Source organism: Taudactylus pleione, unplaced genomic scaffold (genome assembly GCF_031769625.1).
Source record: "Taudactylus pleione unplaced genomic scaffold, aTauple2 ptg000809l, whole genome shotgun sequence".
NCBI classification, from domain to species: Eukaryota; Metazoa; Chordata; class Amphibia; order Anura; family Myobatrachidae; genus Taudactylus; species Taudactylus pleione.
Genome location: NW_028285211.1, coordinates 371,743 through 395,533, shown reverse-complemented (window position 1 = coordinate 395,533; position 23,791 = coordinate 371,743). Strand labels below are relative to the sequence as shown.

The following is a 23,791-nucleotide window of genomic DNA, read 5'->3' as shown; positions in this document are numbered from 1 at the left end:
AATGTGAGAGGAAATCCAAGAAACCAAAAGGGTTCAGCAAACATGAAGAAATTGAATATGGAACAATAAGACAATGGAAGGGTTAGGCTGTGGGGTAGGGGGGGTTAGGTTTAGGCAATTGGGGGGAGGTTAGGGTTAGACACCCCTAAGGGAAGGGTTAGGGGGGGGAGGTTAGGTTAGTAAATAGAAAATATACTTACCTGTCGGGATCTTCACTGCCGGGCTTCCGCTGTCGAGATTTGAACCGCAGGCCTTGTGACCGGCGGTAAATCATACCGATTCCTCCTAACTTGGTAGCATGAAACTTGTGCAGCTCCTGGGATTATAAAGCCAAGATAATGGCTACATGTGCTGATAATATAAATTCCATTTATTCTAAGGAGTCTATGATGAGTATGGCGGGATACAGGAAGAGCCTCACCATTTCCATGAGCTCCCACCAGAGCAGGCACCTGAAGATATGGATGTACCATCCAACTTCAACAAAGGAAACGTCCCCGACTTCCTGCCCTCAACTCAGCGCGCCCTGTACATGCGCATCCAGCAAAAACAGCAGGAAGAAGAAGCCAGGAGAATGGCTGGGGGCTCCCAGCACGACAGAGACAATGAAGAAGGTAATGGGAAGCTGCACATACTTCATCTAACTATGTTTGTCTGAAGTTTATTTAATAGTTTTCATAATTTTAACAATATGCATCATGCGCTTACTACCTCTTCTACATTGGTTAATAAGTTCTTACAACTCCCAATTGCTATTAGTATTGAACTACATCAACCTTCTGTAGGTGGTTGTATGCGTTGTTGCAGTCTGTAAAGAGGCAAAAAGCCAAAAGCTTTGCAGCACTCATAGGCTGTTAGAATGTATTGCAAAGGCATGTTTTTCCCTTAACAGGAGTGGGACAGATGCTTCTAAACCCCCTGTCCCGGAAGCAGGGCACTGCATAAAAAAGACTGACTTACAGATGTCACCTCTAGAGGCTAACTATTCGGGTGGTGTCTTTTACTAGAAGTAGATTAATCATGGCCCTTTTTTGGGATGGGAAGTGCAAGCTGTAAGAATTCCTCTTTCACACTGATTAGGCTTCTAGTGGATGTTTTGGACGGGTAAGTGGTGGACAACTCCTGAATAATGTGCAGGGTAAAACTAGGGAAGATGATGTGAATGTGACCTTTGATAGTTTGGAAGCCCCTCCGAGCCCCTTCCTGCATATGAAGTTGTCAATAGTCTTGTAAGGGTAGTACTTTCGGACCCAAAGCTTTAAGGATTACAGGATGTCACTCCCTTTTTTGAAAGTGATCGTTTTGCCCAGTTAAGAGTCTGGGGAAAGGAAGACAAACTTTCTTGACTGTTTGGAGCTCTTGAACCCCTCTGCCAGTGTGACTTGGCATTGTGGAAATCCTCTTCAGCTGTGGATATTTCAGTATGCTATTATCTAGGAGGAGCACAATTTCTCTCCTGGCCCAGCATCTTCTAAAGCAAGGGTGGGGAACCTTTTTTTCTGCCGAGGGCCATTTTGATATATAGAATATTATTTGCGGGGCCGGTGAGGCCATGCCCCCTCCGTATGATGTCACACGGGGGGCAGGGCCACAATCGCTGCGGATTACAGCGGAGCATCCTGAGGGAGCTGTAAGGGCAGCAGTGTGACCGTCTGAAGCATCCTAAGGATGCTCCAGACAGCACTGCTGCATAGATTCTGGCTGCAGGCTGCCATTCTACGCACCCTGCTAGCCAGATGAGGCTAGCAGAAAAAAGCTCAGTGGGCCAGCCCAAATGGTTCCGGGGGTCTTATACGGCCCTCGGGCCTGAGGTTCCCCATTCCTGTTCTAAAGGAACCTCAGACAACAGATTATATGATCTTCAAAGAGCCTATTCTTCACCTCGATCCTGTGCTTACCCCAGTCTTTGCAGCCACTTTGGTATCTAAAGTTGTGTCCACTTGAGTATAATGACTTACTGAGGGGTTCCAAAACAACAGTGTCCAGTTCCTCATTGAATTCTGTAGTGGCACAGAGAGCCTGCTAAAGCCGGCCATACACAGGACCAACTTTCCTCCAACCATCCAACTAGTTGGTTGATTGGAATGAAAATCCGGTAATGCATGGGAGCAAATTACAATTGGCCATTTGCTCCCAAACACCTAGAAAACGGTGGTTCAGACAAGTTTTTTTTTAAATCAAACAGATTAAACTAATTTACCTGAACAACTTTTTTCGTGTTTTCTGGTGTTTGGGAGCAATTTTGCAATTGTCATTTGCTTTATTCAAAGCTTGCTCAGTGGACAGTACCTTCAGAAACTCCCTGTCTTTGCTGTATTTTCCAAGGAACGCCATCTACAGGCGAAAACTGGTAAGGACACTATGGATGTCAAAAAATACCTTTTCAGAAAATACTCTTGATTTCTTCAGGGTCCATAGGATCCACAGGGAGACCTTGGGGTGTAGGTGGTGGATCTGGAATCCGGGCACCACGCAGTTAAAAGCTTTCAGCTCCCAGGATGCATCGGTCCACTCTCCATATACCCAGCCCCCAAGCCAGAGGCACCTCAGTTTCGTTGGTGCCCGGCCGGAGTCAGGGTCACCATTACGCGGGGGCTGCTTAGGCAGCCCTTAAGCTTTTTATTTTTAGAATTTCTTTAACTTTTACTACTTAAAGCGCGCAGCAGCAGACTGTCCGTGGGACGTTTGCGCTGCTGCTCAGTCACCCCTCTGGTGCCGCGACGCCAGTACAGAGCTGGGGATCTCGGCAGGCATCCCCCCGGGGTCAGTGCTAGCCTAGGCCCCGTAGGAGGACCCAGACTGCAGCCGGATGCTGAGGGGACAGGTAAGGCGGGTCACCGCTAACGGTGACTCGCGTGGTAGCAGTCATACCTCCGGTCTCAGGGGACAGACCGGAGTTGCTGAGTGTGGACGCAGGCTCTAGCCATTGCTATCCACTAGACCACCAGGGACAATTGGTGCGGGAACCAGCGTCCCGGGAATTAAATAATCAACAAGGGGCGACCGCTTCCCCATTAAAGCGGCTCCTCCCCTCAGCTCAGTGCTCCTTTCCTCTGAGGTCTGGCTTCTCTGAGCTGTTTTCCTCCGGCCATGCCCCCTCTGAGGTCTCCGGCGGCCATTTTCTTCAGTGGTTCAGTCGCAGCTGTCTCAGGACAGCGCTTGGTCTAGTCCCCTACATACCTCTCCTTGGGGTCAGCGTATGTAGCGCTATAGCCTACCAGTCAGAGTCTGTGTAGTTGAACGTAGTGACAATTTGCAGTGTGATTTCTGCATTGTATGTGACTTATGCTAGCGCTGACTGTCTGTCATATTCTCCTAACTGTCAGCATATATCTATACCCTTTCTCTAATTCTGCCCTAATACAGGTGTAATTAGGGTGGTTCCTATACTTCACATATATAAAAAAAATTATATTTGTGAGGTCTGTTGTGTGCTGCACTGTGCTATTTAGTGGGCTCCTGCAGCTTACCCAAGCATCAGACAGGACCAGTGTATTGCTCTCCTACTAGTAGCCTATATACTCCTGGTTGCATTGTACCCAGTGCCATATTGTATCTCATATTACTTTGCAGATATGTCTGAAAAGTGTTTTTTCCCTTATGGGGTTATCTCAGCATTGACTACCACAGATTATGCAGACTCCTGTACCACAGCAGACTGTCATTCCCTCACAGGGACTTTCACAGGTTATGCCTCCACCATGGGTAGATGTTTTCTCTACTTAAGTACAGAGCCTGGCGGCTTCTTATGCTGACCTTCAGTCCATGTTGCAGGGTGAGAAACACCTAAAGTCAACTAAGTGTCCTGTGTTGTCATCTCAGTCCACACAGCTCTCGGAGTCTGAGATGTCATCTGACGACAGAGAGATTGCTGATGCCTCTAACCCCGAATCCCTTCAGCAACAGGCAGAGACTAAGTCAAATATTAATATTCCTGCCTTGGTGCGTGCTGTCAGGTCCATATTGGCAATAGAGGATGACGATCCAGCCCCTCAATCCAAACACCCTCTGTTTAAACGGGTAAAGGTGACTTTGGCAGTATTCCCTTATTCAGATCAGCTAGTAGAACACATGGCTGCTGCCTGGCAATCGCCTGGTAAGAGGTATCAACCTCAAAGGCGTTTGGCCTCATGTTGCCCATTTCCTGAGGCTGACTGTTAAAAAAAAAAATGGGAATCACCCCCTGCGGAGGATTCCCACGTTACACGTTTATTTACAAGCGCTTCCTTACCTATGCCTTCCATTTCTTCTTTATCCATATACTCTTTCAGGAGCTGTTGTCCGCCCGTCCATGGCTCTCTCATGGGTAGCTAAAGCTATAGAGAGCTGGGCGATGCACTTGAGGATTCCTTCCCCTCGGAAGCTCCTGAGAATCAGCTGTCGTTGGTTGGCCACATTTGAGATGCGGCTGCAAATATTGGTGAGGCGCGCTGGATGCCAGTCTACTGATCTCCAGAGTCTCGGCTGCGGCCGTGTCTGCTCGCCGTTCACTGTGGCTGCGCTGTTGGAGGGCGGATGCTGATTGTAAGAGAGGCCTGGAAGCCTTACCATACAATGGGGAGGTCTTGTTTGGTCCAGACCTGGGCAAGATTGTTGACACATTGGCAGCATCGAAATCTGCGTTTCTGCCTTCAGCTTCTGCTCTTTCAAAGTCTCGAACCTCTTCCTATCAGTCCTTTCGTCCCCAAGGGAAAATCCAAAGGACAGTCTTTTCCTAGACAGTCAGCTGCCAAGAAGGCGACCAAGCCTAAGAAACAGGCCTGGAGCACAAGATGCCCTGCTTCCAAACCAGAGGATAAACCCTCAGCCTGACGGGGCGAGCCTCCCTCTGGGAGATCCCAGAGTGAGAAGCCAACTTCTGTTTGCCCAGTGCTGGTGTCAAACCACCAAGGACACTTTGGTAAGAGGAGTGGTCTCTCACGGGTACACCCTCTCATTCCTTCGAAGACCTCCCCACCAGCTTTCTGCACAGGCCCTCCTTCATACAAGAACAAGGTCTTACAGATCCAGGTTCTTGCTGCAAGCAGGGATGATTGTGCCAGTCCCACTATCCCAGCGAGGGACTGGTTATTATTCTACTCTTTCTGGTGCAGAAGCCGAATGGGTCTCATTGGCGTATCCTCAACCTCAAATCCCTGAACAAATTCCTCAGGGTGCCCAGGTTCAGGATGGAAACCCTACGTTCCATCATACTGGCTATACAACCTGGGGATTTTATGGTATCGCTGGATATTCAGGACGCATACCTACATGTTAGTATAATGCCCTCTCACCAGCGTTATGTCCAGTTTGCTATACTACAGAAACACTTCCAGTTTCGGACGCTACCCTTTGGGCTGTCCACAGCTCCAAGGGTGTTTACCAAAGTTATGGCTAAAATGGCGGCCAATCTACGGAGTCAGGGTATCCGGCTACTACCATACCCGGATGGCCGCCTCCTGTTAGTGGGTTATCCAGAAATGCTTCGCCACCACCTGCAACTGACAATTGCTTTTATACAGGAGCAGGGGTGGTTAATCAATTGGAAAAAGTCCTCCCTGATTCCCTCACAGAGGATGGTTCATCTGGGAGCCCTTCTGGAGTCTCAACAGTAGAGAATATTTCAGACTTAAGAAATGATATCCACATTACAACTGCGAGTTCGCAGATGCCTCCACAGCACCGGGTGTCAGTCCACTCAGCGATGCAAGTTCTGGGATCCATAGTGTCCACCTTCGACATGGTGGAATATGCCCAGTTTCATTCCAGGCCTCTGCAGGGGCTTATCCTCTCCAGGTGGAATGGATTACCCCACCAGATCAAAGCTCAGACAATGGTGCTCTCTCCGGAGGTGCGTCTGTCTCTGTCTTCTCATCTAACCAAGGGTCGCCCCTTTTGGATCCCGGACTGGGTACTCGTAACAACGGACACCTGTGTCTGGGATTGGAGTGCAGTTACCGGTCCGCACTCTTTTCAGGGCCGTTGGACAGCAGTCGAAGCAACACTCCCAATCAATCTGGCCAAACACATACTGCACGGAAAACCCTTGCAGGTTCAGTTCGACAACGCCACCATGGTGGCTTACAGCAACCATCAAGTAGGCACTCGAAGTTGGGCAGCATTGACAGAAGTGTCATGGCAGTGTCTCACCTCCCGCCCATTTCGGCTGTGTTCATTCCGGGAGTTCTCAATTGGGAAGCACAATTCCTCAGCCGTCACAACGTGCATCCAGGGGAATGGCCTCTTCACCAAGAGGTGTTTCAACTTCTAGTGGATAAATGGGGCCTCCGAGAGGTGGACCTCATGGCCTCCCAACACAATCACAAATTACCAGTGTTACGGGTCCAGAACAAGAGATGCTGAGGCAACCTTGGTGGACGCTATGTCAGTGAAGTGGAACTTCCAGTATGTGTACCTGTTTCCTCTAGTCTCCTTTCTTCCTCGAGTTTTTCGGAAGTTCAAACAAGATGGAGGCATGGTCCTGCTGGTGGCTCCAGCTTGGCCCAGATATCATTGGTACTCAGATCTTCAGAGTCTCTCCATTGACACTCCGTCCCTGTTGCCTCAACGTCCGGACCTCCTTGTCTCAGGGTACTTGCCTTTACGCGGAGCTGGATCGTGTCTTTGACGACGTGGCTCTTGAGACATCCCTCCTAATGGTGGAATCCTTCTGAACCCATTTTGGATCTGTAGATGGAGGAGTGTCTTCAGTTGGTCATTGAGAGAGGGTTTCTTGTATTCCTGGATATCGATATGTCTACCACCAGCGATCCCTCTGCTTTGCTTTCCCAAGATTCGCTTCCAGGAATTCTGCCCTTACAGCCGGATGCCAGTTCTTCACTGAGATCATGGCCTCTATGACAGCACTGCTGTGTCATCACGGGGTCATGAATGTTCCATATCTGGACAATATGCTGGTGAAGGCAGTATCAGATCCCAGCCCCCTGTGGGGTGTTCTTACAGTGCAATGGTCAGAAAGAAGCATCTTACATCCTGCACTGGTTGCTATTTCGTCATTTAGTTGAGCTGCATTGCAGTGGGGAGATCTATTAGATCTATAGATCTATTCAAGTATTGAAGTTGTTTTTTTATAAAGCAAACTGCTCATACTGTACATAGCATGGCAGCATAAACATCATTTAGCCCTTACCAGCCATTCTTACTCGTACGCATCTGAGTCTCTTCTCCGCAATGGCTGAATGGTCATTACTAGATGCCAACCGGGTGTACGCCCATAACGGTAAGGTTCAGTGGGCGTGTCTGTTCTGTAGGCGTGTCTTTCTATGCTGTGTGACGCATTTGCTCAGTGCGCTAAATGAAGTCTCATCTCCTGCACCTAGCATGCGGTAGGTGTAAGTGACTTGACAGCTGCTCTCACGGCGGCCGGATGGCTAAGGCTGCTGCAGGGCATAGATGTGTGCGACTCAGTATACAGGTGTATATTTGTTTTAGAATTCCGTTTCCTGTAGGTATACAGAATTGCGACTACATTACGCATGACTTTGACTCAGGCCCATCTTTGATTCTCGGTTTCCCTCATAGCTCTAGTTCCTTGGATTCCTGGAAAGAAGAGGGGTTTGCAGTGTTTATTGCTCTCATTCCATTAACACTGACTACTCCAGTACAACAATTTCTTCTGTTGGGTCCATAGGGATCCACAGGGATACCATGGGGGATATTATGGTTGGAAGACCAGGCAGTTAAAGCTTCTGCTCCCAGAATGCCCTGGGTCCTCCTCCATATATACCCCGCCCCTAGCCATAGGACTTCAGTTGTTCGTTTGGTGCTGCAGGATCAAGACGCACCTTTGTAACTGGACTGGTCTGGCAGTCCTAAGCTATTATTTTAGGGTTTTTTTATTTTCTTATGCTTCAGTCAGCAGTACTCAGCGTCTGTATTAAGACGCAGATAATTAGACTACATCTACCTTCGCCAGGCCGCAACATTAGTAATTGTGCTGGTGATTTCGGCGGGTCGCGGCTGAGCTTAGCTAGCAGCAATGCTGACACCTGGACTGCATCGGATACTAGGAGGTGTCAGGTAAGGCGATTCCTCACTTATGATGAATCGCACGCGGCAGTCTTTGCTTCTGGTGTCAGAGACGTACCAGAAGACGTTGCTTTCAGGGCCCGGGATTGTCCGCGTCCTCACTACACCAGCCGGGGCCATATTGTCTGAAGCAGGGAACCGGTAGCAGACGTTATCTGCTGCCATGAGGCCAACGTACCCAGCTGGTTAACGCAGCTTAGGGGAGGTAGGCGCTCCCTCTGCAGCTCCGACCCAGACGCAGTCCCTACGAAGGGTTTTGCGCGTCTGGGTTGCTCCACCTACTCTCCACGTGTATACGAGACCCTCACGGTCCACGCTCAGTGCGCCCTGGAGCTGTGATCTCAGGAGGGTCTGGGTCAGACTCCCTGTATACCTCTTCCTTGATTAAGGTATTTGGTTCTCTATGTCCTACCATTCCTTTGTAATGCTGTAGTTGATTTAGAGCCGATTGTAATTATATTACATATGCATTGTTTGCTGATTGACACTCTTTTATTTCTGTCTGTCAATTATAACTATCACTGTTTTCTCTCCATTCTCTTTGGGTGGAGGTTTCTTTCTGAGTACTTCACATTCAATTGAGATTTTGGAAAGGCTGTCACATAACATTGCAATTATTACCTTTATTGACCGTGTCAAAAGATAAAGGGAAACTGGAGGGGGAGCAGCCTTTGCTGGTTCCATGTAAGTCATGTACGGCTAATGTGTCCCCTCAGGACGCAAAGCATGGTTTGTGTGTTGTCTGTTATAGAGTCACCTCACCAATCCAGTTTACCTGTCTCTGTATAGGAGCCATCTTGGGGTTCCTCTTTGTCCCAGGTTATGATGAAGGTTGTGATCGTATGGCTGCTCCTACAATGCTTCCTTAGATGGTGTGTCCACAGTATACGATGTACTGTATGCATCTCCTATGCATCCTTCATGGAAGATTGTTTATGGCCATTCTAGTCAGAGTATGGCACCATCTAATGTTGATAACAGATCGGTAGTAACCTAAGCGCAAGTTATCTTTTTATCAGTCTGCCCAACATATGGATTCAGACGCATCATCAGGGGAAGCGCAGGGTTCCTCTCCAGGAACTAGCTCTGGGGAGGATGACCATCCATCCATGGTGGATGTTCCTTCTTTGGTGAGGCCGGTTAAATCAGTCTTAGATATTCAGGATGATGAACTGGCTCATAGTAAGAAGGCTCCAATGTTTAATCACCACCAGAAGGCAGTCAAAACTAAGTTCCCTGTATCTGAACAGCTTACAGAGCTTATCGAGGAGGCATGGGGTAACCCTGATTAAATGATTTTATGTGAATAAAAGAATAACATCATTGTATCGTTCCCACCTTCTGTATGTTCTAAGTGGGAGGTACCTCCTACTGTGGATGCTCATGTAACACATTTAATCAGAAATGCTACATTGCCTATTCCATCGGTGTCTTCGCTGAAGGATTCCACAGATAAAAAGATTGAAGCTTGTCTTAAAAATATATTTTCGTCATCTGGAGCGTTTACTCGTCCAGCTATGGCTGGAGCCTGGGTAGACAAAGCTGTTGAAGAATGGATAGGGGCATTGAAAGATTTGTTACCAAATGCTACCAGAGAACAAATGATGTATATCTCCCACATACGGGAAGTAGCTTCCTATCTGGGAGGGGCTGCAGCAGATGCTTTAATTTTATCTTCTAGGGCATCAGCAGCATCAATAGAGGCACGCAGGGCCCTTTGGTTAAGATCCTAGAAAGCTGATACAGGATCTAAGAGGGCGCTGTAAGTCTTACCTTTCTATGGAAAGGTGCTTTTTGGAACAGAGTTGGATAAATATAATCGCTACTCTGGCGGCTTCAAAATCTGCAGGTCTGCCATCTAGGTCAAAAACTAGATCTAGGCAGGTTTCTTTTCAGTCCTTCCGTCCTCAGGGACAAGCAAAGGAACAGTCTTCCTCCAGGCGAACTAATTTTCGCAAGTCTAAGCGACAAACTAGGAGGTCTGGCCTGGCAAGATGTCCAGCTTCTCAACCGGACCACAAGCCCTCGGCCTGATGTAGCGGGTCTCCTCCTGGGGTTCCCAGGGTGGAAGGCCAACTTCTTTAGTTTGCGGATTATTGGCATCAGACAACTACATATGCCTGAGTCTGAGAAGTGGTCTCTCAGGGGTATGCCCTCACTTTCAGGAGACATCCCCACCAGAAGTTGTTTTGCACAGATCCTCCATCAGATGCGGTCAAGGCCTTGGCCCTTCAGGAAGCCGTTCAATTCCCTGCTGCAGGCGCGGGGTAATAATCCCGATGTCTGGTTCTCAACAGGGATGGGGTTATTATTCCAATCTATTTCTGGTTCAGAAACCGAATGGTCCTTATCGCCCTTATACTAAATCTAGAAACCCTCAGCAAGTATATCCATGTACCCAAGTTTCCTATGGAAGCTCTCCGGTCAATTATTTTTGCAATGGAGCCGGGGGAATACATGGTTTCTCTGGACATTCAGGATGCATATCTGCATGTTCCTATTATACCATCCCACCAGCAATTTTTACGGTTTGCTCTCCTTCAGCAACATTACCAATTTCAGGCTCTACCCTTTGGCATATCCACGCTCCCAGGGTATTTACCAAAATAATCGCAGTCATGACGGCATATCTCAGGCGTCAGTGAATTCTGCCATTTCTACTTCAGGTTCCGTAGGGTCCACAGGTGATCTTGGGGTATAGATGGATGACGATGGCGCGCCTTTGCCCTGCTCTCAGGCCATGCTGAAGTGGACTCCTCTTACAGGCACCACCCCACAGCAAGCGATTGGGGGCCATTTTCTGACTCCCAGGTAGCGGTGAGTAGCTGGTGTCCTACATACTTTAATTCCCGGATCTGGTATGTAGTTGCAGCCTTCATTAACCCTTTGGTTTTGAAGTTGATTTTGCAGCACTTTTAACCCTTTCAGACCTCAGTGACTTTAAGGTTGATTTAAAGTGTCAGGTAGTGCAGAGTTTTTCTCCTGCATGGTTTGTGACTGTTTGCTAGCATCTGAATGTGTCTGCTTTACTCTTTACTAAAAATATTGCTGTACACTGTGACCTAAGCCGACATGGACAGCAAGTCAGAAGTTAAACTGAAAAACAAACAGTTGTGGTGTATACCAGTATTACACACCTATATCTCCTTTGACCATGTCCACGGTGAGGATAATACCCGGGTGTGTATCTTCGCTTTGCAGTCTTGTGTGCGTTGTGCTGCTGGTATTGGGAAGACTGATGTGCTGCTTGAGGGTTTATGCGGCAGGTGTTATGTCCCTCCAGGTCCCTCTTCAGTCCTAGGGACTATGCAAGAATCCTCGTGAGCGTGCTTTGCTCATGCACTGCAGACGTTTGGCTGTGCCCCCTATGCTCCCCCAAGTGGGGTCTTCACAGCATCCGCTGATTCTGGGTCCTATGCCACAGATCCAGTTGGCACCGCAGGTGGTTAATGTACCACAAGGGTCTCAGCTCAACTTGTCTGCGGGATCTGACCCTGCTTCACTATATAGGACCCCCAGGGTGCTGGCAAAAAGGCCTTCTGTATCTCCTCGCCATCCCTATGTGGACGAGGATGACAGGTCATCCGAGGACGATGGGGTGCTTCCAGAGTCTGATTCTGAACTATCCCCAAGGGATGAGCAGCAAAAGTCCAGTGTTTACATTCCAGGCGTGGGCCGAGCAGTAAAAGAGGTGTTGGTCATTCAGGAGGAAGATGCCCCTCCGGCTGTTAAATCTAACCACCCCTTGTTTAAGAGGGATAAAAGTTCTACAGCCATTTTCCCTCTGTCAGATCAGCTAGTGGATCATCTGGAGGAGGCGTGGAAGGCTACGGCGAGGCAGTTCCAGCCGCAAAAGCGTCTGGTCAATGCATACTCCTTTCATGAGGAGTACTTCAAGAAATGGGTTTCACCTCCAGTAGTGGACTCCCATGTAACACGTTTAGTCAGAAGTGCGACCTTACCTATGCCTTCCATTGCGACCTTAAAGGACTCAACTGACCGGAAGGTGGAAAACTGTCTAAAGTCCATTTACTCAGGAGCAGTGGCCAGACCGTCTATGGCTATCTCTTGGGTAGTTAGGGCCGTGGAACCCTGGGCAGATCTGTTGGAGGAGTCCCTGTCTTCTGAGGCGTCAGAGGACCAGCTGTCCCTGGTGGGCAAGATACGTGACTCTGCTACCTATATGAATGAGGCAGCTCTGGATGTCAGCTTGTTATCCTCAAGAGTGTCAGCAGCGGCTGTCACAGCGCGCAGGTGCTTATGCTCCGGTCCTAGAGGGCCGATGCGGACTCTTAAGAAGGGACTGGAAGTTTTACCCTGCAACGGGAAGGTATTGTTTGGCCCAGATCTAGACAAGATCGTGGACACTTTAGCAGCGGCCAAGTCGGCTCGTCTGCCATCAGCCTCTGTCCCCTCTGGTTCCCGAACTCTATTCTTTCGGCCCTACAGAGCGCAAAAAGCCAGTCATTTTCCAAGCGGATGGCTGTCAGGAAGACTGGCAGACCCAAAAAGCAAGCTGGGAGCAAGGTATCCAGCCTCTAAACCGGACGACAAGTCCACATCATGACGGGACGAGCCTCCCTTTGGGGGACCCCACAGTCAGAGGCCGACTTCTTCAATTTGCCCAGTACTTGCATCCAACCACAACAGTTGCCTGGGTAAGAGAGATGGTCTCTCGGGGTTATGCCCTCTCGTTTCGCAGCCGACCCCCTCACCAATTCTTCCACTCGGACGTCTCCAACAAGGACAAAGCCTTATTGATACAGGAAGCGGTATGTTCCCTGCGCAAGGCAGGAGTGATTGTCCTAATACCAGAGTCCCAGCGGGGCATTCCAACTTGTTTTTGGTGCCAAAGCCCAATGGGACCTAATGCCCTATCCTGAACCTCAAGTGGCTAAACATGTTCCCCAGGCTTCCTCGTTTCCGGATGGAGACGCTACGTACTAGCATACTGGTTATGGAACTGGGGGATTTCATGGTATCCCTGGACATCCGGGATGCCTATCTGCATATCCCGATTGCAGCTTCGCATCAACGGTTTCTCAGGTTCGCTGTGCAACAGCAACACTTCCAGTGCCAGACGTTGCCCTTTGGCCTATCCACGGCCCCTCGGGTAGTTACAAACATTATGGCAGTAATGGCGTCCCATCTGCGGCTGCAGGGGATCCGCCGATTACCATATCTGGACGATCTGTTGCTCTTGGCAGGATCTCCAGAGGTAATTCTCCATTACCTCCAGATGACCATCTCGGTGCTTCAGTCGCATGGATGGGTCATAAATTGGGAGAAGTCGTCTCTAACTTCGTCACAGAGGATGTTGCATCTAGGAGCTCTATTGGACTCACAGCAGCAAAGGATCTTCCTGACACCAGACAAGACCTTGGTGTTGCAGACGCGGGTACGCAGATGTCTCCACAGTCGCCGGGTCTCTGTGCATGCAGCACTGGAATTGCTAGGGTCGATGGTGTCAACGTTCGATATGGTGGAGTATGCGCAATTTCATTTGAGGCCTCTGCAGACATTGATCCTTGCCCGATGGGACAAATCACCTCGGAAATTGAAGGCACAGACAATTGTGCTCTCCCCAGAAGTCAGGTTGTCTCTGGCTTGGTGGCTGCAAACTCCGCTTCTCACCCAGGGCCGCCCTTTTTGGATACCGGACTGGACCCTACTGACAACGGATGCCAGACTGCGGGGTTGGGGCGCAGTGTCAGGTCCCCACTCCTTTCAGGGTCAGTGGATGCTAGAGGAAACAGTCATTCCAATCAATATATTGGAACTAAGGGCAATCTTCCTGGCTCTCACAAGAGCAAGACACATCCCACAAGGAAGTCCTGTGCAGGTGCGGTTAGACAATGCCACGATGGTGGCGTACATCAACCACCAGGCAGCCATGCGAGAAGTGTCACGCATCCTGACATGGGCAAAAGGCCATCTGCTGGACATATCGGCAATGCTCATACCCGGAGCCCTCAATTGGGAAGCGGACTTCCTCAGCCGTCACGACGTGCATCCAGGGGAGTGGTCTCTTCACCAGGAGGTGTTTCAACTCCTGGTGGACAGATGGAGCCTTCCGGACGTGGACCTAATGGCCTCCCGACACAATTACAAGCTACCAGTGTACGGATCAAGGATAAGAGACGCAGGCGCTCTACTAGTAGATGCTCTGTCGGTCAGGTGGACCTTTCGGTTCGCGTACCTTTTTCCTCCGGCATCCCTTCTTCCTCGCGTACTCAGAAAGTTCAAGCAGGAAGGAGGCAGGCTCCTGCTGGTGGCTCCAGCGTGGCCACGGAGGCACTGTTACTCAGACCTTCAGAGTCTGTCGATAGACACTCCATGGTTGTTACCTCAACGTCGGGACCTGTTCTCGCCGGGTCCCCGCCTTCAGCCGTGTCTGGGTCGCTTGGCTTTGACGGCATGGCTCTTGAGGGGAATCTGTGTGATATCCCGGCTGCCGCATGGCCGGGAGTTCGAATACCGGCAGCGGCAGCCCGACCAAACAGCAGAGCCCGGCAGCGGAAGCCCAACAGCGCTGGAAATCCCGATCGTTGTAAGGTAAGTATCAACTAATCTAACCTAACCCTCCTTATTGGTGCCTAACCCTAACCCCCCCTTCCCCGCTGCCTAAACCTAAGTCCCCCGGGGGGGTGTCTAACCCTCCCTCCACCTAGCCTAACCCTCCCGGGAGGGGGTGCCTAACCCTAAGTCCCCCCGGGTGTCCTAATCCTCTAATCCACCCCCCGCGGCTGTCCGCTTGCTGCGCCCGGCGTCGGGGAAATGACAGGCGCCTAGAGACTAGATATTGATGCCAGTCATTTATCCCGCGCCGGGATAAAGCAGTCGGGAAGCCGGGTGTAGGGATTCCGGCAGCCGGCTTCCCAATTGTATACCTCTTGAGGCATCCCTCTTAAGGTCAAAGGGCTTCTCTGGTGCGGTGGTTAACACCTTGATGAGTGCACGGAAGCCAGCCTCTACCAGGATTTACCACAGAGTGTGGCACTCCTACTTTAAGTGGTGCACCCCTAAAGGATATGATCCTCGGACGTTTAGGATTTCCAGGCCTGGACCTAGGACTCCACCTGGCTTCACTGAAGGTACAGGTCTCGGCCCTGTCTGTGTGGTTTCAGAGACTGATTGCGACTCTGCAGGATGTGCGCACTTTTTTACAAGGTGTGCTGCGGATTCAGCCACTCTTTGTGCCTCCGGTGGAGCCTTGGGATTTGGCGGTTGTCCTTCGGGTCTTGCAGGGCCCGCCTTTTAAACCACTGGAATCAGTGGATTTGAAATGGCTTACGTTTAACACAGTCTTCCTTCTGGCCATTGCTTCGGCTAGACGAGTGTCAGATTTGGGGGCCCTTTCGTGTCGCTCTCCATATCTGCTGTTCCACTAGGACAGCGCAGTACTTCGTACTCGCCCTGGTTTCCTTCCTAAGGTGGTGACAAGTTTCCACATTACATTAATGAGGAGATTGTGGTTCCGGCTTTTCTTGGGCCAGGTCTTTCAGCAGGTGAGGCCTCTTTGGATGTAATGCGAGCTCTCAGAATTTATGTGGACCGTTCTCGGTCATACAGATAGTCAGACTCCCTCTTTGTCCTTTTTGGGTTCCATAAAAAGGGTTGGCCTGCCACGAAGCAGACTTTGGCACGATGGCTTTGTCTGACTATTTCGAAGGCCTACTCTAGGGAGGGCATTCCAGCTCCACCTTCTGTATCTGCTCATTCTACAAGGTCTGTGGGCCCTTCGTGGGCAGCACGGCGTGGTGCCTCGGCTGTACAGCTTTGTAAGGCGGCCACCTGGTCTTCAGTCCAGACCTTTGTGAGGTATTATTCATTTGATACCTTCGCCCCTCAGGATGCTTCCTTTGGGCGGCGGGTCCTCCTTTCTGTACAGGAGCGTACCCACCCTTAAGGGGAACTGCTTTTGGACATCCCTAAGGTCACCTGTGGACCCTAAGTAACCTGAAGTAGAAAAGAGGGAGATATGGTAAGGACTTACCTTTTTATCTCCCTTTCTACGAGGTCCTTAGGCTCCACAGGGCACCCGCCCTTACGCCCTGTAGAGTAGCTATAGTGTTGTCTGGTCTACAGTCTCTGTCTCCTTCCTAGTGAGAATGTGATTCTTGTATGTTCCAGGCTTCCTTCTCTCTCTCACAGTACTCTTCTCCGGTCTCTGGCTTGCTACTAAAGAGTGCAGGTTTCTGCACTGTCATGCTGGTTCCAGAAGAAGATTGCTTCAGTACCAGATGTTAGAATTTTCTTCCAAGGAGTTTTGCGAGTTGAGCCTCCTTTTGTTCCACCGGTAGCACCGTGGGATTTGTCATTGGTTCTTAAAGGGTTACAAGCTTCCCCATTTCAACCTTTGGACTCTTTGGATTTGAAATGGTTAACAGCAGAGACTTTCTTCTTGCTATTTCTTCTGCTCGCAGAGTCTCTGATTTGGCAGCACTATCTTGTCGCTCCCCATTTTCATGTGAATGAAGAAATAATTGTTCCAGCCTTTCATGCTCCAGACCTCTCGGGTAGGTAAAGCCTCCATGGATGTAGTTCGTGGAGCGTACAAACTCTTAGAAAATCAGATGCTCCTTTTTTATTATATGGTTTTCACAAACGAGGATGGCCAGCTAATAAGCTGACCCTGGCTCGATGGTTACGTATGACTATCTCTTGGGTGTACACACAGGCTGATCTACCTGTCCCAAACACTGAGACATCACATTCTACTCGGTCTGTAGGACCATCGTGGGCATTTACTCATGGTGCCTCTGCTGAGCAATTGTACAAGGCATCCACGTGGTTTTCTGTCCACACCTTTCTTTGGTTTTATGCCTTTGATACTTTTGCCTCTCACAATGCTCTTTTTGGGCGACGAGTTCTCCTTTTTGCTCAGGAGCGTCCCTCACCCTAGGGGGAACTGCTTTGGGACATATCCCTATGGACCCCGAAGAAGAACATTTTGAATTATGGTAGACTTACCTAGATAATTCCTTTTCTTCACTGTCCACAGGGCACCCACTCTGACACACTTGGCTTCATTGGGTTATTTTCTTTCAGTCACAGATTCCCTCAGCTTATGTAAGAGTGTTTCTGGTGTACAATTGTTCTTCCTTTTCCTCTTTCCTTTGCCTTGAGGCTTGTTAACTAAACTGAAGTCCAATGGCTAGGGGCGGGGTATATATGGAGGATGACCCGAGGCATCCTGGGAGCTGAAGCTTTAACTGTTTGGTGCCTGGTCTCTAACATATTACTCCCCATGGTATCCCTGTGGACCCAATGGGCCTTGAAGAAAAGGAGTTATCTAGGTAAGTCTACCATAACCTTTGTTGTTCTCTCATCATAAGCACCTTCCTCTGTGTCTGGATGGTCTGGCTCACAGCCCCTTTTCTCTTCAGGGCTTAAAAAGTTGATGTCATGGCTGTTTAAGATGTGACAGTTAAGCAGGGCAGTTAGTTCTCCTTGGGCAGTGGCCATCAGTGCACCAGGTTTGTACAGTAGCCTGTTAGTCACCCCCAACACTGCTGAGGCTTCCTTTGGTGTAAGGTTTTCAAGATGCCTATTAATCTCTATGTATTCCCCCCCTTCTGTTTAATGGGACTATGGGATATCCCACCATTTTTATCTCTTTACTGCTCACTGAGAGAGGTTTTTTGGTACTTCTCGCCCTCTGAGGCTGGAGGGACACAGACCATGGGTTCTGCTTTACAATTACTGGGGAAACGGGAAATTATTTCTCCCAATAATCCCTCCTGCAGCTCCCAAAATCCCAAATAGCCCACCAACAAGACATGAAGAGGAACAGAAAAAATACACATTCATCCGTGTCCCCCCACAGTAATACAATCTACAATCCGGCTTACTGACCTGCGTTCCTAAATCACCCCCCCCCCAGCTGGAACTTTACGAATTTCTACTGCATAGAGAACCGCCGATGCTTCTCTCTGCACTGAACACCTAAATGGTCAAAATGGAGCTGCTGCACTTGCCCAGCCGCAGTAGCTTCTCCTATAGGCCAATGCGGACTTTGCACTGTCTTCAGGGCAGCCCGGCAGATACGGTAAGTAGCTTCTCACCCTGTCCTTGCATTTTCCTCTGTAACACGGTCACCGCCACAATCAGTATTTTTTTGTTTTTTTTTCTCCCATCTTCATATGTAGCTACTGCTAACAGCCTGCCCTCGACGACTCTATAACTTTCTCTTTTCCACCTATGACAGAACAGAGCTCCTCTATTTCCCTCAATCCTGCTCTTTTAATTTCCATTTGTCTTCTGGCCAGCGAAGTACAGACCTTGGGCCTGATTCAGAGCCGTTCGCTATTTGCGGTCGTTCGTTCAAAAACAAGGGGTGGCTATTCAAATGATCCGTTCGCAAATTGCAGTCTGTTCACACCTCTAAGTCTGAACGAGCGAGCAAAACATACGCTTGTTTTTTTGTTAAAAACGCCCCCTGGCCGCTCGCACCATACGTCATGTCCGCTATTTATTAGATTAATCGAGTACATCGACCAGCGTATGAACTGCTCGCTATTCTTGTGGTTGGTTTTTGCTACCTCAATCTTGCGAGCAGTTCTGGCTATAAAATAACCCAGTGACGTGGTCAATGACGCTGCTGTATTAATTATGCACACCCATAAAACGCCCGTTTTGACCTTTAAGCACGCCTGCATTCGGATCTCCACTCCCCATTTTCAAGCACCTTCCCCTGTTACCACCCACATACGCCTCATTCTGTCACTCAAAATAGCAGGCATTCGCTATATTGCGAGCACATGAATTTCGGCCGCACTGACTGGTTCGCGCATGCGTATAACGATCCGTACGCATGCGCAGATGTGCGAACATCGCTCGGAACGAGCGTACTGCCGCTAGCGAGTGGCTCTGAATGAGGGCCCTTGTCCTTACCCTATATTTTTTTAATTAAAAACAGCTAAACCAAGTGCCTCCAGAGCAATGGTATGGTGGATAAGAGTAGTAAGGACCGGTACACACTAGACGATGTCTAGTGTGTACTGACTTTGTAAGCGACGGGACCTGGCAGGGTGCAGGCATCAGCAAGAATATAACAACACTCGCCGATGACTATGCCACCACGGGGGCCATGCTGCATTCGGCAGCCTGGCCCTCGCTAACTATGTTGGACCTGCGTGCACTGTGATGAAAACAAATAGTAGTGGCCCTTCGTTCATAGTCATTTTCTTATTATGGCGCTCCCAGAAAAAAAATTGTCTGCCCCTGACCTTACAGCCTCAAAGAGAAGGAAAGCACAAAAACACCTCTTTCTACTTCAGGGTCCATAGGGGGTCTGCAACCTAGCACACACTACACCCACCTACCTACACACACATTAGAGGTGTAATAATTCAGAGACAGCACGGATACACTGAAATTATATATCTAACTTGCCTGATAGCATTTACTAGATACAGAACTCATTGTAAAAAACAAGAGATATGGTAAGAACTTACCTTTGTTATCTCTGTTTCTACGAAGTCCATAGGGTCCACAGGGTTGACCTTGGGGGTATAGGTTGGGAACCAAATCCGGGCACCACGCAGTTAAAGCTTTTAGCTCCCAGGATGCACTTGGGTCCACTCTCCCTATAACCCCGCCCCCCAGCCGGAGGCACCTCAGTTTAAGTTGGTGCCCGGCAGGAGTCGGGTCGCCGTTTAGTGCAGTGGGGAGCTGATTAGCAGCCCCATAGCTTTATTTTTTTTTCAAAGAACAAAGTTTTTATTTTTACTTTGGATTCTTCAGAGCGGCAGCGTCGGACTGTCCATAGGACGTCTAAGCTGCCGCTCCGTCACCCCGCTGGCGCTGAGACGCCAGTACAGATCTGGGGATCTCAGCGGGACCCCAGAGTCTGTACTAGCCGGACTCTGCGGGCGCCCAGGACTGCTGCCGGAACCACGGGGAGCAGGTAAGGCGCGGGTCACTGCTTGCGGTGATCCGCACATTTGAAATGCAGTCCTGTGCCTCCAGTCTCTGGGGACAGACCGGAGGTGTCGGCGGCGGCGGCGGCGGGTCCCCCATACCCCGTGTGTCCACTAGGGACTTGGTGATCGGTGCAGGGAGCCGGCGTCCCGGGGGTTAATAGCCGGCCAGGGGAGGCAGCCTTCCCTGTTACAGGGGCTCCTCCCCTCAGCTCAGCGCGCCTTTCAGTATCCATAGTCTGGCGTCGCTGAGCTGCTTCCTCCGCGGGCCACGCTTCTTCTGAGGTCTCCAGCGCCTATTTCTTTGTGGTGCAGCAGAAATCTCCGGAGTTGGCAGTTGGTCCAGTCCCCCTGCGTACCTCACCATCAGGTCAGTGTACACAGTGCTGTAGCCTTCCCAGACACTGAATCTGGGTAAGTTGCATGCAGTGACATAGTGCAGTATATTGTATGACATGTTTATATATATATATATATATTAGGGGTGTGCACCGGCCACTTTTCGTGTTTTGGATCTGGATCTTTCTTCGTGTTTTGGATCTGGATTGGTTTTGCCAAAACCACCCTTCCGTGTTTTGGGTTCTGGGTTTTGTGTTTTGGATCTGTATTTTTTTGAAAAAAAGCATAAAAACAGCTAAAATCACAGAATTTGTAGGTTTTTCTGCTCCTATGCTATTATTAACCTCAATAACCTTAATTTCCACTCATTTCCAGTCTATTCTGAATACCTCACACTTCACAATAGTGTTTTTATGTCCAAAAGGTTGCACCGAGGTAGCTGGATGACTATGCTAAGCGACACGAGTGGGCGGCACAAACACGTGACCCATCTAGGTGTGAAACTGCAGTGGCAGACAGGATGGCATTGAAAAACTAGGCCCCAAACTGTACATAATGCAAAGAAAAAAAAGAGGTGCAAGATGGAATTGTCCTTGGGCCCTCCCACCCACCCTTATGTTGTATAAACAGGACATGCACACTTTAACAAACCAATCATTTCAGCGCCAGGGTCTGCCACACAACTGTGGCTGAAATGATTGGTTCGTTTGGGCCCCCACAAAACAAGCTGGCAATTTATCTGTCCCTGCACAAACTGGCTCTACGGAGGCAAGATGTCATCCTCATCCTCCTCATCCACCGATTCCTCACCCTCTTCAGTGTGTACATCCTCATCCTCACAGAGTATTAATTCGTCCCTGCTGGAACCACAGGTCCCTCTGTACGTTCTGGAGGCTGGTCTCCCTGGAAGAGTTGATAATTCATTTTATGAACATCATCTTCTCCACATTTTGTGGAAGCAACCTCCTACGCCTTTCGCTGACAAGGTTCCCGGCTGCTCTAAACACTCTTTCGGAGTACACACTGGAGGGGGGGCAACTCAGGTAAAATAGAGCCAGTTTGTACAGGGACCTCCAAATTGCTTCTTTTTCCTGCCAGTACAGGTACGGACTGTCTGACATGCCTACTTGGATGCTGTCACCGATGTAATCCTTTAACAGACAGACGCACGCTTGTCGCTGCTGCTTTGAGGATTCAAGTGCGGCTACAGCCCACACAATTCACAAAGACAGAAAAAAGAAGAATATTTTAATTGTTTGTGTAGCACACTTTGAGGGTGTCACCACCCTTTAACAGACAGACGCACGCTTGTCGCTGCTGCTTTAAGGATGCAGGTGCGGCTACAGCCCACACAATTCACAAAGACAGAAAAAAGAAGAATATTTTTATTGTTTGTGTAGCACACTTTGAGGGTGTCACCACCCTTTAACAGACAGACGCACGCTTGTCGCTGCTGCTTTGAGGATGCAGGTGGAATCTAGACGGGATTTGGAACCGAGGACACACTACCTCCATCAATTGTCTAAATCCCACTGCACTAATGTCGGATACCGGACGCACGTCTAACACCAACATAGCAGTCAAGGCCTCAGTTATACGTTTTGCTTCAGGATGACTGCTGTCGTACTTCATCCTCATCGCTAGGGACTGTTGGAGGGTCAATTGTTTAGTAAAAGTAGTGATGTTCCTACTTCCTCTCTGGGATGATGAACAACTCCCAGCAGCAGCAACAGCACTAGGAGGAAGTGGTTCTTGATCTTTCCCTATTTTATTTTTATCGGAGAAAGTTTGGTCCTCCATTTATGTTATATTGATATATATACGTGCGGCTAAAGCGCACACAAACACAGAAAATATTTTTTTATTTTTGCTGGAGAGTAGTGCACTTTGTGGGTTACACCACCCTTTAAGAAATGAGCCAGCCGGCTCTTTACTTATGGGACACAGGCGCACGCTTGGCGCTGCTCCTTTGTTGATGCACGTGCAGCCACAGTGCACACAAGTCACAAACACAGAAAATATATATTTTTTTGGTTTGGAGTGTACTTTGGGGGTTACAGCACCCTTTAACGGTCAAGCCAGCCGGCCCTTTACTTATGACACAGGCGCACGCTTGGCACTACTTTGTTGATGCACGTGCGGCTACTGCGCACACAATTCACAAACACAGAAAATAATTTTTTTTTTGGTTTGGACTGGAGTTTACTTTCGGGGGTTACAGCACCCTTAACGGTCAAGCCAGCCGGCCCTTTACTTATGACACAGGCGCACGCTTGGCACTACTTTGTTGATGCACGTGCGGCTACTGCGCACACAATTCACAAACACAGAAAATATATTATTTTTTTAGCACTTGGGGGGAGCACCCCTGATGGACAGAGCACCCCCTGGACAACACTACAGCACCCCTTTAGGACTGGGACACTGCACAGGACTTTGGAGTGGACACAGCCCCTATGGAGAACTGACTGCACAACACAGTCCAGCCAGCCCCTATGGACTTTGAAGTAGTGGACACAGCCCCTATTAACAACAGCAGCACAACACAGCCAGCCCCTATGGACTTTGAAGTAGTGGACAACAGCAGCACTACACTACACTACACTACACAGCCCTAACTCCCACCCTCCCTCTTCACTGTCCACAGCCGAGTGAGAAAATGGCGCCGACGCGAGTACCTTATATAGGATCCAAAACCCGCGAGACTCGGAAGGCGGGATGATGACGTTTTGCCTCGATTTCAGATCCGAGTCAGGCGGGAAAAGTCGAGCCTGATTCGGATCGGACTCGGATCGGGGGGGTTCGGATTTCAGAAATCCGAACCCGCTCACCCCTAATATATATATATATATATATATATATATATATATATATATATATATATATATATGTGTATATATGTATATATATATATTTCTGCATGGTACGTGACTTATGCTAGTGCTGACTGTCTGTTCTTTATTCTCACCTATCAGTGTCAGCTGTACTTAGGGTGGTTCTAAGACCTCACATGTATATACTCGTTAATATTTGTGAGGTTTGTCACATACTGTTGCGTGCTGTACGTTGCCATATTTTAGATGGAACTGTGTGTTGCATACGCTGGAAATGGCTTCCTGCAGCTAATTTTAGCATCAGTCAGGACCAGTATAGCGCTGCTTGATATTCCCGCCAAGAGGGTTGGTCAGATATGTCTGACCAGGAGATAAAGCGTTATACTGCACCCATTTTTACTATCCTGCAAGCCATGTGCTGCAGGTGTTAGTGCGGAGGATTTAACTCCTAAAGGGTTCTGTATGTGGTGTCATCTGGTGCCGGCCCCTTTCACGACCCCCTTGGGCGGTTTGTTTTCTCGGGATCCTCTCAATTGCGGATCGCCGGGCGGCCCCCATTGTTGTACCTCACCTGGGGGTTACTTCACCATACTGCCTTTTTCATCTCAGGGTATCTTGCAGTTTCTTGCACTCTTCCCCTGTGACACAGACTACCGCTCCCTGCAG

The 23,791-nt window shown here is 49.2% G+C and overlaps 1 protein-coding gene across 2 annotated transcripts in view; it reads left to right on the top strand.

Moving 5' to 3' along the window:
* Positions 1 to 23,791, top strand: part of ZC3H4 (zinc finger CCCH-type containing 4) — a 73,408-nt gene that overhangs the window by 42,554 nt on the left and 7,063 nt on the right. For both annotated transcript variants that reach the window (XM_088458098.1, XM_088458099.1), the window contains exon 13: positions 381 to 614. In XM_088458098.1, the coding sequence (XP_088314224.1) occupies positions 381 to 614 (234 nt within the window). The remainder of the gene's footprint in view (positions 1 to 380; positions 615 to 23,791) is intronic.